Below are 19,904 nucleotides of genomic sequence, written 5' to 3'. Positions count from 1 at the left end.
CCTGCCATCACATTCATCCCTGACCTTCTGCAGTCCTGAACCTCCGGTCTTCATCACTCACCACCCAGCATACTTCCTTCAATAAAGACTCAAACTTTTAGTCCCGTGTGTGCGTCCTGAGTTCATCGGTAAACAAAACCCTGACAATGACCAAATAATTAACTGCACCCTGACTTAGCTGGAGGACAAATAATGTTGGCTACAGTGTCAGATGTACAGAAAGTTGATGCTGCTTATTTTTTTTTATTTTGTCTGTAAGAGCAGCTCATGTACAGATAAAAGGACTAAGTAAGGCTGAGCGCTCAGATTTAATTGATTAGTTTAAATTTTCATCTCCTTAAGATTTCATTTTGGAAAACAGATTAATTTATTGTTTGATACACTCTCCTGGACTTCCATGAAACCACCGAAAGTCCCGAAAGGTGAAATTGTTTTGGAAATAGCAAGCAATGTTGAATATACATCTAGGAAAGAATATTGCCAAAACACTCCAAAGAGGAAACCCTTTCTCTCTAAAAGAGGCTTCATCTTATTTTTTAAGCTGGTGTGAAGTTACTAAAGTGAAGTGAAGCCTGTTCTTAGATGTGTAATACAACCAGCAGCAAAGATGTTGTGTTATATTTTCATCATTTACTATGGCGGAGCCTGCCATCTTGTTCTATAGGCATGTTTTAAAGCTCGTAATGGATTGCACCTTGAGTTTAGGTAAACTCAGATGAGATTATTGAAATAAAAGGTATGATTTTTAAAATCTATTTCAGCAATCTGTTTTTATGAAACAAAAGGGAAGAAAATCAATAAATCTGATTTGGTACAAAACAAGCAAAAAAAAACCTGAGATTTTATTTTTAAGTCATATTGTCCAGCCCTAGGACTAAGTCAACCTTTTCTTAACGATCCGAGAGCAGTCCGGACCTTAGCTAGTCCCGTGCAATACGTGCAACTCTGGCAGCTTTGGAAAGCGTCTCGCTGTCATGTTATTGGAGGTGACTCTAAAGTGCAGCCTGTCACTCAAGGGTCAGATTGAGATGGAAGTAATGAGTAGACAGAGCAACATTTCCGGAAGGTCTCCTTCAAAGGGCTGGGTGACCCGAGTCTGATTTTATTTGAGAAAAACTGACAGCGAGAGGTGCTGGACTCAAAATCAAAGGGAAAGCCGGTTCAAAAACAAAAAAAAGGCCAGATTGCCACGTATAAATAGGTTTTATGAGTGCTAGATAGTTTTGCCAATACATTTTCAACACAATTATAAAAGGATTTATCCCAGATAAGGTTTAATTGAGTTAGGTTCAGCGGTGAAAAAGAATTAGAAATGCTAAACAGAGCATTTGATGTCTTGCACATTCCCAAACGTTAATTTGGACTCCGCTGTTCCTTAAACTCAGCTTCATCCTAAGGGTTAACGTCTGAAAATAAATATGTCATCAAGAATATGATCCTGTTTCAGAGCTCCAAACATGTTCAGCATTCACAGATAAAGGTCCAACTTGGGTCAATGGTGACTTATAAATACGTTTTTTTTTTTTTTACTTTATAACCTTAAACACAAACAAGATATCTAAATCAGGTAAACATCTTTATTGGAATTCATAGAACGTTTTTCAAGTCAGACTTAAATATCTTGCAGTTTAGTACATCACAGACATAAAGTGCGTATCCGATCATAACACATCACTAAGCTGAGGTCACAACATGAAACACAACAGTTAAATCAGTACACATCGAGGGTCGCGTGAGGCGCGCCTGGAAGAGGGAACCACAAAGCTTTTCTAATTCGTTACACATAATGCGAAGCCGACTGCAGTGCAGTTCCGATCTCATCCATACAATTACACACAAACACACGTGCGGACGAAGAGTTCAGCTTCGGGCCGCCACAGCCGGAGCCTGCTGCTGGTCAGAGGACTGCAGCTGTCTGCCAAGGTACTCCCTGTGAAAGGATATACAGCGTTACTTACTGCTAATTATCATTTAGGCACACATAAAAGGAAAATTTCAATATTTTTCTTCTAAACATCAAGATATGCATCATCAACAAATGACAAAGACGTGTTTGGATTGGTGCAAAACACCAATACTCCATGAGTATCTGCCACAAAGCTTTGTTACATTGTTTATTTATTTAGCACACTGTGTTCTGTCCAGGCAGCTAACGCTAGTGATAGCCTAGCTCGCTAATACAAGGATGGCAAGTGTGGTTATCTGTTATGGAGACAGAAAGCAACGGGTAAATAGCAGCGTAGAGAACGAGATCTAACTTTTTGGAGGTGTAGCGACAGCTTAGATTTACCAGAAAAGAAAACTGCGCAGCTAGCTCCCTGGTAACGACTGAGACTCTAGTTGCTTAGCGCTTCTTCTACTCACTGCTCAGGCCCCACCTTTCCTCTCTCACCACGACTTGTTTTGATTGGTCAACATGCCGGCTATGCGGCCAATCACATGAGGGCCATACCATTCTGTGGTATGGCCTGATGTACACTAAAAAGGTTGTTTTATATTAGAATTATGCTTTGTAATCTAAAAAAAATAAAAATCCAGAATGTAATATGAAAGTGAAACTTTATGCATTTTTTGTTTGTGACCATTTTCACTATATAGGCAGCTGCACTGTATGGATGTTAAGTCAACCAGAAAAGGCTGAGCTTTTAACATTTTGATTCCAGACATTTTTAGTTGCAGATTTGTCCTGGTTATTCAAAAAAGAATTGCATTATTTTCCAATTTGCATTTTCCCCTTTATTTCTATTACTCATAAAACAAGCTTAAGTAATTATGTGAAAATTCTGCAGATTGTCAATGTTCTATCCGATTACACGATTAATTGCCAGTATAATCGATAGAATAATCAATTACTAAAATAGTCGATTATGACAGCCCTACTGCAAAGTAGTTTAAGGTTATAGCCAAAATTACCGTAAAGAATATATTTAGGATCAGCTTGCTCAGTTTGATTCAACTCTAACATTTTTTTTGGTGACACTTAGTAGCCGTTAATTGACAGTAGGCTGACAGTTCCACAGGTAGGGACTCCAACATGGGACCACCACGTAAAGGACTGAGGCCTCTGTAAATGGGTTGCGTGCTTTGCCCCTGTGCCACCGCCACGCCCAATCTAATATAATAATTTTAAGGAGGCTCAGACTGCTTTCATAGCTGCCTTTAGCTTGTCTGCACTGTTGGGTCTCTTTTTTACCTGTAATACTTTGAGATCTTTTGATGGAAAGTGCAGTATAAATTAAATGTATTATTATTATTATTATTATTATTATTATTATTGTGTCTGGACAACATCTCCATACGGCTCGTCAGGAGAAGAAAGCAGGCAAGCTCTTAAATGTCCTTGTAGACGACTGCTCTGATAATAATAATAAATTTTTCTTGTAAAGCACTTTTTATTTTAAAAAGGAGATCTATAAGTGCTACATAAAACCAATAGAACTGTACAAATTAAAAATACAATAAACCAAAAACCCAGATCAGAGGGACATGCTAAAACGCAGAGTGGACCAATGCCTGCAGATGACAGAGGGCCCGGAAGCATCACCGAGCGGAAACTTCAAACTGGATCCTCAACCAAATCTTCCTCCAGACTCTGGGACATTGATTTGTAAATGAAATGCAAACTTTATCTTCAGCCCCTTCTCTCCCACACTAAAGACTGACACGGTCTTTGGTTCAGGAGTGGCTTAACTAAAGGAAATGTGACCGCTGTGGCCCGGGCCATGGATGAGTCTGTTTGTTGTGTCTCTTGAAGCCCAGACTCCAGTCTCAGTCCACCTTTTGTGCATCGCCCCCAAACCTTTAAATCAGCTTTTCTTCACAAACCTCTCAAGGATGCTGTTATCCTATGCTGCTTGTGCGCCATTTACTACAATATTTCCTTCCACTCAACTTTTCATTAATATGCCAGGATGCAACACTCAGCAAACCTCTTTAGCAATGACCTTCTGTGGCCTATCCTCCCTGTGGAGGGGATCATGGCTTGTCTGCTGCACAACTGGACAGCAGTCTTCTCCATATTTTCGAAGGTCATTATATGATCCCTTCTTACCGCTCTGATGTAATAATCGAGAACTGAGTTTCTTCTTTGAATAGGATGAAAGACCCCTGTTGATAATCTCATTAGTTCAGAGATATCCGAATCACAAAATAGCTTTTTTTTATACTAAAATAAACATTAGAATTTCTTCCGCAGCTTCCCCATGTAGAAACATACTGATGCATTCGGTGAAGATAACAAAAGCACCAAAGCATTGAAGCCAAAGAATATTTCTGAACAGATTATATATGTATTTTCTGTTATTTGCCAACTTATGTCACACGGACTAATGTTACATCCATGAGGTTTTAAGTACAGTTCATTTTAAGCTATTCTGCCTTACACACACACACAAAAAGACAAATAAATGGTAGTAAAAAAGTAATACTTGGCTAAAGTGCACTCTTTCTCTATAAAATCTAGTTTATAACGCTAATGGAAAATGAAGAAAATTAAACAACTATGAAACATTTTCCACAGTGGAGCTAAAAATATTCCGATACCCACTTTTCATTTCATTTAATCCTTTAACAATAGGAGAAATGGGGCTCTTCTTCTCATACATTTATATGCTAGGGCTCTGAGTAACTGTGATGAACAGATCACACCTCTAGCACACCAGTGGAAGATTTTCACTCCTTTTAAGCTTAATGCTACCGAGAACATATGTGAAAGATCATCACGTCCATCACAAAACACTAATACTATTTTCAGTCCAAGCCACATATTACAACAACCCAGATCTATTCAAGTTTTCTTTGCCTCTACTCTGCTCTATAGGGCTGGAATAAACATTCTTTCTCTGGCAATAAACATAAAAGCCATGGGGGAAAAAAATAAGAAAAACAATTGAACTGAATAATATTTACCGCTCTACATTCGACAGTCTGGTGTCCAGAAAAAGCAGTTTAATATAAAAACTCCTGTCATCTATTTGCGTTTTTTTTTTTAATTTGTGATTACGGAGCTCTAAAGCTGCTGATAAGAGAGTAATTATGTCCAACTATCGTTTAATTTTAGTGCATTTCGGTTTTAATCCCCTCACTATCTCTGCGGAGTTATGGCATTTATTATTCCTTAATAAGAGAGCAGGTTTCAGTGGAGCTTCTCATTCGTAAGATATGAGCTTCTCCCTGTTATTCGGACCTGGGTGTTATGCACAGCTCAGATATAATGACAGCATATTGAAAGGTTATAGCTCTCAGGCAGGTCTCCTTGGCAGAAACATTTTAGACCATGACACTCACCTTATTAGAACCAGAAACATCAAGGGTCTTACAAGAGCCTAATAATGGAAAAGGCTGTCCAGTGCTAATGGTGGGGAGTGCTACTTTTTCTCTTAAAAAAAACCCCAACAACCCACCACTCACTCTATAATTACTCAACGTGTCCCCACAGAGAAGCAGCTCTCTTTGAATTTTCAAAGGAAATAAATTTCTATTTTTTTACTGGATGGTACTTTCCTGTAATAATACCAACTATGAATCTCAGTGGCTCGAATGCAGCTCTGAGCCATCTCAGTAAACAGCTAAAAATTGCTCTTTACTTTAAGATGGATCCTTTACAACTCAGTTTATCTCGGCCCGATTAAAACGATGACTTATTACAGTAAATGAAGTTAGCAGCTTCACTAAGTTACACTAAATCTACAGTTCTCATCAGATCCGCTGTGGATCGCATCTAAAAGTAGCTATCAAGTATCTGAGGGAGTTAATAAATGAAGATGGAAACTACTGGATCTGTGATTGATTCATGACGCCACGGTTCTTGAGATGAGGTGCGTTCTGATGAAGGGTTTTGCAGCTGCAGCACAGCAAAATGACTCAAGGAGATGAAACAGGACAAAATGTTAAAGCTTAAAATCAAAGGGTGAATAGGGAACTAAAAATATAAACACCTGAGGAGGCACTTTTTATATTTTATTATATGTATAAGGAAAATTAATACACAAGAGTCCTTATCCACCTGAGTCTGTGTCAACTTCTGATGTAAAAAGCTGTGAAAAAAAGTATTTTCGCTCTATAGACTTTTTCCATTTTTGCTCTTTTTGAAAAACCGTCAGGGTGTGAATGACTGACGCTTTGGGGTCGTCGGACTAGTTAAAGCCCTATACAAGTAAAAGCCATTTTTTTTAGTATCAAATTTATTTATTTTTGCACAAAAAAAAATAAAAAAACTGTCCCTTGAGTGATAAGTTTCTGGTTTTAAACCATACTCACATAAAAGAGGAGCTGGAATAAAAATGACCAATGCAAAACGTTTGGTCTCATTCTTTATCAAAGCTGAGTCTCTAAAGCAATTGCAGCAATAAATGAAGTCTTTGCCTCTATGTTTTGATAAACTTCACAGTCTGGTGGATTTGCTCTGAACCAGGTAATGGAAACGTGCCAGATAAATATTTCTATTGCACAGCTTGAATAGATATAGCTTATCAAGTGTTGTTGATTGCAAAGCAGTTCCTGTATATCTAATGAACTGGTAATTAATTAAGAGGGAAGTCTTTCATCTACTTCCTTTAAATGATTTGGTTTCAATGTACCAAACACTTGAATGACTGTTTCTCTATTGGAGACTCAGACGTTTCACTGCTAGATGGTCTATTTTTATACCTGAAACTATCCAATCAAAAAAATAAGTCCCCAACAAAAACAGTAATTTGGGATTATAAGGAAAAAAGACAATATGGCTGCAATCCAAACAGTGAAAATAGGTATAGGTGTCTAAAATGCCTAAACATGAGTGACTTTCATAATCTTTGTTCAGCCTAAATTTTAACTTAAAAAAGTCAAATATCCAGAACCTTTTCCTGGACTAAATCCTGGACTACTCCATTGGGTCCATTCAGCCATGCTCTACAAGGCTTCACCTGTATTGCAAGCATTTTAATTAAAGTTTTTTTCATCCCCAGCCCAGCTTTTTTCGGCCCTGCTCAGGAGTAGGGATCGATCAGAGCGAAGTAGGGCCGAGAACTGACGCGAACACACCGCTGTTCACCGATTGGCCATGGAGCGAGGAGATACGAGAAGGTTGTATCCCAGGAAGTCCAGGGAAAAGTTAAACTGAAGAGCGACAACATTAATGTTAAGGACCACCATTAATGGAGAGGGTCAAACCAAAATATAATTTTACTATTTACAAACCATCAACAATGCCCAAGGAGGAAAAAAAGACACTTTAGCTTTATATACTCAGACAGACGAGCTGTATTTAATAACCTAAATCGGATATACAGAGGCTTTTTTAATTTTAAACCCACTGAAAGCAATAAGGTTTTGTCTCAAAAGAGTGGTTCAAACAGTTGTTCATGGCCCCTGATCGAGCCGCTGTGTGCAGGAAAAGGCGGACGGCAAGCTGTAGCTGCCTGCTTTGTTCCAGAATGCTGCTACAGCAGTTCTCCTCAAAGCACCTAACCCAAAGACCACTCTGCCGAATCAGCGCAGCACGAATACCCAACGTAAGAATATAATTTCACTGCGATCAAAATCTGCGGATTTGCGCTTTAAAGTCCTTCTTGCCGTTCTCGCCATGGTTGATGTAAAAACTTCCTGATAAAGCCCTAAATTTTACCTCAGTAAATCAAACTTTGGGGCACGCTCTCTGCTTCTGTCAGTAATTCATATACTAAGATAATGGCGGCCACAATCGTAAATCGCAGGCCAGATGTGGTAAATAAATCAGACGGGGACACCACAGTGATGATCAGGGAAGGGCAATATCATTTTATCTGATACAAGAAAAAACAAATTATATAAAAAAGTATTAATGCTGTAAAACGGCAAACTCAGTGAGTTTTGCTAATCCCAAAAGCTGACTGCATGAATGAGATTCTTTCTTCTGCCTTTTCAAGTATTTTTCTTAAATTTGGCTTTAAGAAATATGCTGCATATATATATATATATATATATATATATATATATATATATATATATATATATATATATATATATATATATATATATATATATATATACACACACACACGTTATAGATACTATATTATATAGACAGCCCTACTAAGAATCACATCCAGTCCTTTGACAGTTTTAGCTTTAAAACGATTTACAAAGAGTCTAGAAATTCATTTTGAATATTGCTTTCCCTCTTTTTCTACTAGACTGAAAAAAATATATGGAGTAAACGCCATAGTTTTCAAAAGTTTTCAAGATTAAATGGCAACCTTGATCTACCACTTTTGAAATCCTCTGCATGTTCTTGTCTGGACTATAAAGTGGGAGATTAACTATAAATGCATGCATCCTTGAAACTCAGAACGAAGGTTAATTTAGACTTCCTCCATTTCTATGCAACACATCATTTAAAAAAAGTTGTACTTCAGTCTAATAACTAATACAAGGCAGAGGGCAAGTGAGGACAAGGACGGAGAGGCTGTCAATAGCTTGTGCACTTCAGCAGTTCAAAACAGAGCCGATAGGCTAAAATGACATTCTTTCAGGATCTGGACATACATTAAAGAGGAACTTTTCAAAGCTGAGTAAAAGGGCACGAAGATAACATGCACATATTCGCTGTTGTCATGACAGCAAGAGGGTTAAATAAGTAAGGAAATGAAGAACTCGTGTAAACAACAAAGAAACCCACTCAAGGTGACAGCGGCTGAGGTTGAAGCGCTTTGAAAATATCTCGACACGGCGGCTGAATGAAACTTTGCCTTTAAAAAAAAAAAAAAGATAAAAAATAAACCTCCTCCTAAAGACATATTCATACATTTCTGTTTTCATGGAGTCAATTAACGTAGGTAGCAGATAATCCGAAGTGACGACACAACCTCGGGACGCGACCCGCCGACTCTCTGACATTACAGGTCCTCACAAATACAAATAAAACAGAGGAAATGTAGGTGATTCAAGGATGAAAAAGGTGGGCATAAATAACCTTTCTTTGTTATCGTTGTCTCTCATGTGGAGAACACAAAAACCGTACAACTGCGTCAGCACAGTGTGTCACCCCTTCAATCTGCTCTCGCAAGGGGAAGGCGTGGGTGACTAATGTCTCATAAAGAAGGAGACGTTAAAGAACAGATGAAAGTCTTCAGATGTGATTTGTATGCCGGGCTTTTGAGTAACACGCCGCTGCTTTCAAAAAGAGAGGAAACAAGCTGCGTGCGATGAAATGTCCATTTTCATATGCAATGTAATTAACTTTGTCATTGTATGAGGGGACTGTGCTGAATTTTACATGAGTCTTCAAGTCAGACTCGGTATGCCACATTAATGCCTACGATGATGGACGCTGCTCTACGTTCATATTTCAAATTGCCTTCATCGGTGCAAAGCTGCACTATTAGTTTTCATTTGATAGAGAATACAAAGACGGAAAAACAGAATATTTGACTTGAGAGCCAGCCACAAGGTTCAATATATACTAACATGATCAAAGTGATTCTTATTTTTTCTAAAGGCTCCTCTCCACAACACCTACCTTATCTCTTTCTGTTAGTAAGATGTAATTACACATAAAATAACAGTCAGAGATATAAGGATATACCCTTGTTTTGGTGTATAGAATAGTACTTAGAAAGAAAAAAAGCACATCTATCTTTGATCCAAAGCCTCGATTACAAGAATGCATTTTTCTTTCCTCTCCGTAACCAAAACAAGACAGAAAGCCTTTTATTCCCTCGCTTAAAAACATTCTGCACACATTTTTGTGATTACATTATTTGCAGGGGACACAACTTAGATGGATAAGCTGCAAAAAAAAGAACTTTACAAAATGATATAGATAACACATCCGCACAAAAAAAATTGTTTCCCTTGGCTTCTTGTTTTCTCGAGTTTCCAGGCAGTGCAGCGGGCTGTGAGCGAGCCTTTCGATAACAACAATACAAAAGAAGAGGAAGTGTGCTGGAAATTAAATCAATCACTAAGGGTTTGGAATGGTGGTTGGTGACAAATCTGGACAGGTGATCAACAGCTAAGACTTATGACAGCGGAGAGCTGGAACAAACACTTGTGCCCAATCATTTGACCTTAAAAAGGAACGTGCCAGTGTGTTGTGACGAACAAATATGAGGCATTCCTCCACTGGGAGTTTCTGTTCTTGCACATTTCAAGATTAGTTACAGCTGATCCAAACAGTATAGAAGACGTATATTTATTTGGGTGCAGACGCAAATTTTGCGTTACCCATGTTCTGGGAAAGATTTGAGCAACTCGCTTTGTTGCGGTCTCTTTAAATCTGAAAGAGGCTCTTCACACCCCCCCTACAGATTGCATTGCGTTCCACTCCACCCCGTTTGGGCATTTTTGTTTTACGCTGGGGGGCGGTGTAATAAAACACAGATGACTTATCCACTTGTAGTTTCGACATCCTTCAGCTTGTGCTACAAAATCGCTCAGAGAAATAGAAATTGCGGATTTGGAGTTTATCACCTTGTTTAGCAGCTCTGCAGCAAATACTGTGATGTAATTAATTAACATAAAAAATTTCAAATAGAATAGAGAGAAAAATTAACGGCTTGAAATATATAACCTGAACAGAACATAAAGATATCTACACAGCACCTGGCCAGGCTAAAATTAAGAGTTATGCACTCCCAGACACTCCGATGAGTTAAAGGCCTGAAAAATTGGATTTTACATATGTCACCTTTAAGGTCACGCTAGTCTAATGGGAAGACAACATTTTTGTGTCTTGGTGTGAGATGTCAAAATCTTTCCACTTTAAACTTTGCCCATCATCTTAGACCCCGTCACTCTTTGGCAAAACTCCATCTTTCTTAAAAAGCTAATTAAAAGCTAATTTTGTCTTTTTCAAAGTACTTTTATCCATCACCAATTTCTTTATAATAATAATAATAATAATAATAATAATAATAATAATAATAATAATTATTATTATTATTAATAGTATTAATATTATATTATATTATTCCTATTCAAAACATAAAATAACTATAAATACATTTTTCCACATAGTTTTCCATTAAATTTCCATTCTTAAAAATTTGGATATGAAAACAAATAAAATTTTTAAAATCAAAAAAGGGGAGGCCGTTTTCAAACATTTGTTATACTGAGCGCTACAAGGTGACACAGGCAGCAACAGTCTTAGGCGTGGAAGTTGTTACTACAAAGATAGGACTTCAAGTTAGCCATGAAGTCAGGGGATGCACAGGGATGCTGAAGCTAAATTGAAAGGAAATTGGATTTTCTACAACATGTCAAGAAACGCCTGCGGTTCATTCAAGCTGCGAGGTTGAATGGAGCACAAGGAAAGTTGCTCTGTTGTATAGTTACGAGCTTTCAAATTGTCTGGAAATGTTAAGGTAGGGATCTATATCCCGTAGGGAATACGCCAAGAAACATTAGTTTTTTTTTTAAAGCTGGCTGGACTGAAGTCTAATATCAGATGCTAAAACCGGTTTAAATAGTCAGCTCCGTCTCTTTGTTTTAAAATAAAAAGCAAAACCCCGTCTTAAAGCAGCCGTTCTCTCACACACATTGCTTCTGCTACTCATATACAAAATTACTAACCAAATTAATAATACAAAATTATTAACAAAATATAAACACAATCTACAGGTTTCTCTTGTAATTGAGACCACCAGTCTCAATTAAATTACCTGTCTAAATTGAAGAAAACAACTGCTGTTTATTTACAGTTCTTACATTTGCACATATCATAGGTGGAGTTGTAATCGACTAAAGTTGATAAAATTTTAAAAGGAAATGGAGAAACATTTTGATTGGTGCATCTTTTGATAAGGCGTTAAGTTCTTGTTAATAAATAACAACATAGAAAATAGGACCATAGATCTGTACTTATAAAGTATTTAAAAATACAAATTTGACATGAATGTATTCAGTTTTAGTCAGACAGCTTCTCTATAGGCGAAAACACTGAACCTTTGAAGACAAATGTTTTTAGATTGCAACGTTAATTATGGAACAAAAGTTGTGCCCCAGTTTGCCGAAAATAATATGTCGACAAAAAAACTTTACCATAATATTTTTTCTCCATTAAACTCATCTTACGGTTATTTACGCTGTTAAACTCTTGTCTTAAACTCTCTTTCAAGGATGTTACTAAAAACCACTGAGTATTTAAAAAAAAAAAAAAAAAAAAAGAATACGGCCCTGGAACATGATGACTCAGATAAATGAAATAAAGTATGAGGGTGAACTAAGGGTTTCAGTCATTTGTATGGAAATTGTAGCTGGTGGGCACCTCAAAATCAGACAGTTTGGTCCAGATTGCACTTTGGCGATTCACTGAGGTCAGCTGTGAACATCAAGCTAAAAAAAAAAAAAAAACATTAGTAAACCAATGAAGTGATAGATTTGTTCATACCAGTTATGCACCATCAGCTTCTGCACAGCCAACAGGGCGTTGTAGCGGACTAGCTGGTCTTCATGGTGCATATGATTCATCACCAGCTGTTTTCCACCCAGCTGTTCAATCACCCTGAGATGGGAGATAATGGGAGACAGCCTTTATAAACAGAGCACGGGGCGCCGTTTCCATGTTTCAGGTCATTCAGTGATCCATCATGTAATCTAATCCAGTCCATCTGAAAATGTTCTGTGTATCTTATAATGGGTCAGCGGCCCTGTGAAAGGACATAATGCTTGTGAAAAGAAACAATGTGCTGCATGATGCTTTTCACATAAAGTCCATGATCTAACTACAGAGAAACAGGGACATCCATGTAACAGGAGTTTGCACCAGTTTGGCTACGCTTCTGCTCGAAAAACATGCCAGACCTGTCCTATTACCAATTTAAGGTTAGAGATTGAGAACACAAACTCTAAAAAAAATAAATCCAAATACATGTCAGAATCACGACACAGGCTGTATTAAAAGACATCTGAATATAAACAACATACATTTCAGGACACCTTTATGAAACATGGAGAAATGAGAAGCTCATCTGAACAAAGAAGAGCTAAGAGGACGCCTTTAGGATCCATTTAATTCACCTAACGCTGTTTTTACCAAGGAACTAAAACGATAAAGAGTATATGCTAGCATTTTGGACAAAAGTTGTTGTTTTTTTTGTTTTGTTTTTTGTAGTTGTGGTTTGCACAAACACTTCTCAGCAGGAGATTTTCTTCCGGAGATGTGCTTTCACAGCATGAAGTGCAAGCATGGGTGTGTGTGTGACGGGACATCTGTCAAAGGCACCCAGAAGGCAAAAATGATAGCAAGCAAATTCATGTTTCCTTCAAAGCACATCACAATAGGAGATGGTCCCCTGACTTTGATGGCTGTTTTTAAGATGATATCAAGGCCGCATATTTTTCACGTTTCAAAAGGTGTTTTGAGTAAAGGGACATCAAGCGGATCAGCAGAAAAGGAGGATTTCCTTAAAGCGTAACTCACCCAAAAATCTACTTTTTTTTGGGAAATAAACTGTATAAACTGAGGGTGCTACTGTAATGTTACCGTGCAATTATTTACATTTTTCATGTTAATTTGTTTAGTTTTACAATATTTGTCTTAAAACCGTTTTGGTGCTGCCCTCTCAGGGTTGAACAGTGGCTATTGCAGTTGAGCTTTCCTATAGGTTCAAACGGTACTGGCTTTTGTCAGCACAGCCCCGCGTTTGGGTATAAAAGCGTCTCAGACACACTCCCCCCGCCCTGCAGCTAGTCAGACCCAGGAGATGGAACCGCTATTACTGCTTTGAACGTTAGGAATGATGCTGCTAACATCGCTTTCCCACTGCAGACAATCTGTCCTCCACTATCAAACCAGCGCAGGTTCTGGGCATTGTTGAGTAACTCAGGTTCCACAAAAGCCCCGTTCACACTACCCTTGTTAAACCGATCCATGCCGAGCTCGGTCCGAGCTTGGATCAGTTAACCAAGCCGAGCTTGGTTCTGACGACCGTTTACACACCACGCTACCTCGGTTCCTTGGTTCCTCCTAACCTCCTAGTGGCGATCTGCGGTACTACGGCTCTCTGGGATTGAAGGCGGGACCAAGCAAATCAAAATGGCGGCACCTGTAACATTCAGGAATTTATGCTTGGACAGGGTCGGCTTTTGGGACGAGGATAAGACAAACAAACGTCTAATGAGGATTTACAGACGCAGGAAAAAACGACTGACGCTGAGGTTCATCACACTGCTAAGCAGAATCATTACTGGAAATTGTCTGTCACGGTAGGGAAGCTAGTATTATTATGAATGTCTGAAATGTCAGCTGGCTGTAAGGAGATGACGCGGTCTGCTCATGCACTCTTTGTTATCAGAAAACCGGGCCAGAGAAAAACCAGGCCGAGCTCACACCTGGAACTGGGCTGCATTTAGCGCGGTCCGGTTGTGTCTGGCTCGGTTCAGTTCAGTTTGCTTACCATTTACACTTGATAGTTATCTCGGTTACCGAGCTCGGACTGGTCTCAGCTCGGTTAAAAAAGGATAGTGTAAACGTGTTAAAAGCCTCCATCAACCTCTGGTGATGAGGGGCGTAAAAAATCCTCCACTTCAAAAGACCGAGCCTTGGCGAAACAACCAGTGTCACCCTGGTTTCAACATGTCACTTTCCCTTGTCCCGACCACAGCCCCGCTTAACACCCATCGCTCATTCCACCACTTAGCCCCGCCCCTCATTGTCTCTTGGAACCGCCCACTCTGGTGACATTTTTTTAATATCGGTCTGTGTTTTGCTTTTACATCGGGGTGAGTTACACTCACGGATCACCCGCTACTACCATGTAGAACAGATTACTAGATCAATGTGTGCTTCTGTGCTTTTTTGTCTCTCTTGTTGTGTCTCTGCTCTGTCTTCTGTAACCCCCAGTCGGTCGAGGCGGATGACCGTTCATACTGAGCCCAGTTCTGCCGGAGGTTTTTCCTTCCCGCTAATGGGTGGTTTTTCTTCCCACTGTCGCTTCATGCTTGCTCAGTATGAGGGATTGCAGCAAAGCCATGTACAATGCAGATGACATTCCCTGTGGCTCTACGCTTCCCCAGGAGTGAATGCTGCTTGTCGGGACTTTGATGCAATCAACTGGTTTCCTTATATAGGACATTTTTGACCAATCTGTATAATATGATTGAATTTGACTTTGTAAAGTGCCTCAAGATGACATGTTTCATGATTTGGCGCTATATAAATAAAATTTAATTGAATTGAACCTCTGACTCCCGGTAAATATTTAGGGAAACGACCAGCCTTGTTTGCATGTCTCACCTAAAGAACATTTTACCCAAGGAGTAGGTATCCAGTCTAGGATTAAACAAATGTTGGAAACAACGCTCTAGATAGTTGTTTTACCTCTGCTTTGTAGAAATGATAATACAATGAAATAATCAATGTGACCTCATCTAGAGGATCACAATAAAAAAATGCTTGACTGGAATTTTTTTTAACGACTACAATCATAATTTTTATTGTCATTGCAACATTAAATTTCAATGAAATCTGTTCTCTGCATTTAACCCATCCCCTTGGGGAGCAGTGGGTTGCCACTGTGCGGCGCCTGGGGAGCAATCTGGGGTCAAGGGTCTCGCTCAGAGAGCCAGAGCAGCAGTCTGTGGTAGTTGAACCCAGAACCTGTGGGACACAAGCGCAACGCTCTACCTACTAGGCCACCATTGCCCAATATGGTGCGATTTAGAACGACTTTAATGTGCACCAACCTGTCCTCCAGGTTTTGTCTCTAACCCAACAGTTTAGAAACCAAAAGAAATTCATGCGTATTTTTTTTTTTACAATATGCACCATACACCATTCCCTAAATACTAATCAGACATAACTGGACCTTTCTCTAGCTTTGTTAGAATACAGACTGCGAGTAAAGGGCAGCTGCTCCCACAAAAAGGTTTTCATGACCAACAAGGTAAAATAAATGTATTTTTTAAAAACACAAACTTGATCCTTTCTACAAAGCAATTTTGAGACTTAAAGCTGACAATTAGGTCTAGATTACATTCTGCGAGAACCACTCAGTAACAGTCACTTGTATACAAATCTCCTCTGTAATCAATTAGCAACTATGGTTCCCATTTATCCCAATCAGAATCTATCAATCACAACCTATCCTGACAAAATGTGGGATTTGGTTACTGAGGTAATGACGGCAGACTTTTGTTAATAACTCGCTCTTTATCCAATCAAAATGTTTTGTTCATTATTCCAAATTATGTAATTGTAGTTAGGATTGCATAATAATATCAATTACATAGGATAATTATGTGTTTAAAACTATTACTACAGGTCCATATTACTATGGATTTAAGTGTTTTTTTTTTAAAAGGGGATTAAGGAAAAGCAAAAGGAACGTTTTTATTTATTAAGGCTCTTAACCAGGTTTTTCCATCAATAATTTCCCTGACTAATGCTTAAATAAGACCCCTACCCTGTTTCCAGTAAGCATGAAACAATCATAGACAAACTGTGAGTTTTCTGTATGTAAACAGATTCAACATAACCACAGCTAACATGAAATCATCCGGGATTTAACTTTGACATGAGGGACTTTTAAGTCAAATCTTACCGTTTGCCACGTGGATAATGTCGCACATACTCTCCCACATCGTGAGCCGCCACGGCGATAACCTGAGGGTCATCGGAAACTTCCAGCAGACGCGTCAAGATCCTTTCGAAGATGAGACAGACAAAAGGAGAGACATATTCAAAAAAGTATTCCCGATGTATAGATTTATATTTTCATAGAGAATTTAGTCAAGATTAAATTTAAAATAGAAAAAACATGAACTCTGAAGTTAATGTCACTTTAAAACACAGGCATTTCCAAAGCTCTAAAGGTGCATTAAGGTTAACATTAAGGTTTCTCTGTAAAGCTTAAATTGAGACAAAAAGCTTGCAAGATTCAAGAGAAAATCGTACCAAGAGTAAAGAAAGGCAATTTAATCTGATGCCTGGGCTGATTAGGAGGAGGACAGCGATGAGACAGAGATGAGCAGATTAGGATTTTTACTGAATGTCAATAAGAACATCAGGCTGTGTGACCGGAATAACAAAGAAAACAACCACAGATTGATTTTGGTTTATCTCTAGTGGCCCGAGTCCTTACACAGATGCACACAAAACTTGACAAACAAGGTGCTGGTGTTGTTAAAAGTATTACCAGAGACAGGTGTCAACAAAGAACAACTTGTGAGTTAAATGTTTTAAATTAGGATTTTGGCACACCCACGAGTGTTTTTATTTATTTTTTTTCTAGGAGAAGAGGGTGGTGGAGTAAAATACGTTGCCACAGAGCTCAGGTGTTTAGGACGGGAGGAACTTTTTAAAGTTGTTACTGCCTTAGAAGGGGGTCAATCTTCTTTTGAATTTGCACTTTAGGATCCTGGGATGATTATGGTTATAAAGCTGAATTTTTCTGTTTTTCTTCTTAATTAGAAACGCTTTGGAGAAATCAGACCAGCAGTAAAATCTATTCCTAGAGGTGTCTCCATCGGAGAAATTCAGCATCCAGCTGCTCTCTCGTACGTTATGCCACTATTGGTTAATATCAGTGTGACTGCATTTGGATGAAAACCCAAGAAGCAAAGTTAAATATATAATATTTTATTTAAATGGCTTTTTTTTTCCATCTTTGATTTTAAAGAATACGATTAAAATCTGTTTCAAGCCAAACTTCGGTAAATCGGCCCTTTCCGAAGATGAAGAAGCTCACGATGGATAATGTAAAGAGAACATTTCGGTTTCAATTCCCTAAAAAAAAACAAAAAAAAAAAAACAAAAAAAACAAAACAAAAAAAAAAAAACCCAAATAGTTCTGAATTAAGTTTGCAAGAAAAGGCTTAACAGGTGTGCATCATAGGTCCTGTACATTCCAAAAAAAGTAAATACTGTCCAAACAAAGGCCTTTGTTTGGACAGTAGTATAAAGCTTGGTACTCCACATTACTGCAGACTTTTTAAATTGAGAAAGCTTCCTGGTGAGGAAGCAAACGTCTTCAACTACGGAAAACAAGTCCAGTTGCTTTGTTTTTTACTTTTTTTGGAATGACCATGACCTGGATGACAGAGAATCTTCCCCAGCATAGGTCCTGTAATTTTTGTTTTTGTATAATACCCACAATAATCTCTCAGTAATCCCAAACGCCAAACAAACCAATTCCATCGTTCCAGTTCTTAAATTTCATGTAATCTGAATGTATTAAAAACTTTTCAGGATCTAAAATTGTCATTAGGAACTGTAAGACCTTATATGACTTCTTGGTTATTGTAGGCGATCCGGACTCCGACAAGGTGATACAAACACACCCTGTCTCTCCACATGGGAGCCATTTGCAGCCCTATAGAAAGATCTGGACGGTTCCGGCTGACAAGCCAACAACGGTACAAATTTAGAATTTTTAAGGGGGTAATTTTAATTTCCCCCTTAAAACGGCTAAAAGAAAATATTTAATTTAAAGGTACGACAAAAAGTCTTTTTTGTTAGCCACATTTTTTTTGTTTTCATTTCAACATCACAGGTAATAGGACCAGAAACCTCCACAGACTTTTACACAAAGGCGGAGTTAGGTCCAACCAATTGCTACACTTGCCTAAATTTAGTTTTTAAAGGAACAATGGACCCATATCCTGTTTGTGTGAATAAAGATAAAATTTTCTTTTGAAAGACCACGAAAATAGAAAACAGACGACCAATTTTGTTAACAATCTTAGTTTTCTACAAAACTTTGACTTAATTTCATTAAAACATTGCATGGAAAGTTAATTGCTGACCTTTCAAAAGTAAAAAAATAATGCAATTAAATGATTCAGGTGATTTAAATTTGTTTGGGTCCTTGATTACTTCCAACATGCCGATTACGGAGCGCACTCCACATAGTTTGGACACTACTACTATACAATGTATTGGAATTTGGCTTCAGTTGCCTTAAATTAATGTGTAAGTACTCAGTAAAAGTGGAAAGTAAAGAGTTTAGTCCTGCAAAACCTCAAGTGAATATGCAACAAATGTTGACCCGATATTTACTTCATTATATCTGGTTTTAACACAACAATTTCATCACCATTGAGCTGAACCACTATTTATTTATTTTGTTGGACATTGCTTCAAGATCACAGGTTGATTTTTATATCAAAATAAGGCTAATTAATTCTGTTATCATGAAAGTATATTTACTAACTTTTCATAACCAGATAATTATTTTGATAAAATCAAACAGAATTTATTTAAAAAATGTAAACGAGCAAGTTTAGCTGTGCAACTATTATTCTACGACAAGATTGATAGTGGTAAAGGTGAAGTTGATCTGATAAAATCAAAATGAGAGATTAGACCATGAATTAAGCTTTTATCAAAACAAAATGGGGTTGCTCAGCTAAAGGCCAAATTAAACCTAAAACTCTGTAGAACAGCCTAAATGAAAGAATAAAGTCAAACATGGATCTTCTGAACTTCTGTTGATTTAAAATGCAATTAAGTCTCCAAAATTGTTAATGTGAAAAGTTTAAATTCTCCATCTTTGTAGCAACACAGTGGTGTTCATATGAGAACTGGAATGATTACAAGCTAATTATATAACCTCCAGATTGCTGGAAATGAAGGTTGTGGTTAGAGTGAGACAAATCCAGGGTACTCCTTGTAGTAATAGTTGAGAAGGTTGAAAAAAAAAAAAAGATTTGGATGGAATTTGTTCGTCACTTTTGAAATCGTGCATCATAATGTACATTTTTATTACATTACATCCTACAAAATAAACAAAAAAAAACCCAACAAAGGTCAAAACCTTGTCCTTACAGTTATGGCATTAAAACTTTCCTAATTATCAAAGAACTTTCAGCGCAAAGAAAACAATTAAAATGTGACGAAGTGGTTTGTCCTGCCGGCACTGTCTGACATCAGCATGCATTAAAGTTCGTTTTGTGTCCTTCAGTGGCTGAACAACCTGCACATTCAGCAGTTTCGCTCTCAC

General features: G+C 38.0%; 1 protein-coding gene across 2 annotated transcripts in view; it reads right to left on the bottom strand.

The window, feature by feature from the left end:
• Positions 1-1,563: 1,563 nt before the first annotated feature.
• The window catches only part of atp6v1h (ATPase H+ transporting V1 subunit H), a 45,293-nt gene continuing 26,952 nt past the window's right edge, over positions 1,564-19,904 (bottom strand). For both annotated transcript variants that reach the window (XM_036138362.1, XM_036138363.1), the window contains 3 exons: positions 16,506-16,607; positions 12,353-12,466; positions 1,564-1,930 (listed from right to left, as the gene is read on the bottom strand). In XM_036138362.1, the coding sequence (XP_035994255.1) occupies positions 1,861-1,930; positions 12,353-12,466; positions 16,506-16,607 (286 nt within the window). In that variant the 3' untranslated portion in view covers positions 1,564-1,860. The remainder of the gene's footprint in view (positions 1,931-12,352; positions 12,467-16,505; positions 16,608-19,904) is intronic.

This window comes from Fundulus heteroclitus, chromosome 6 (genome assembly GCF_011125445.2).
Source record: "Fundulus heteroclitus isolate FHET01 chromosome 6, MU-UCD_Fhet_4.1, whole genome shotgun sequence".
Lineage (NCBI taxonomy): Eukaryota > Metazoa > Chordata > Actinopteri > Cyprinodontiformes > Fundulidae > Fundulus > Fundulus heteroclitus.
The sequence above is the reverse complement of the archived record's forward strand: the minus strand, read 5'-3'. Positions and strand labels throughout refer to the sequence as shown.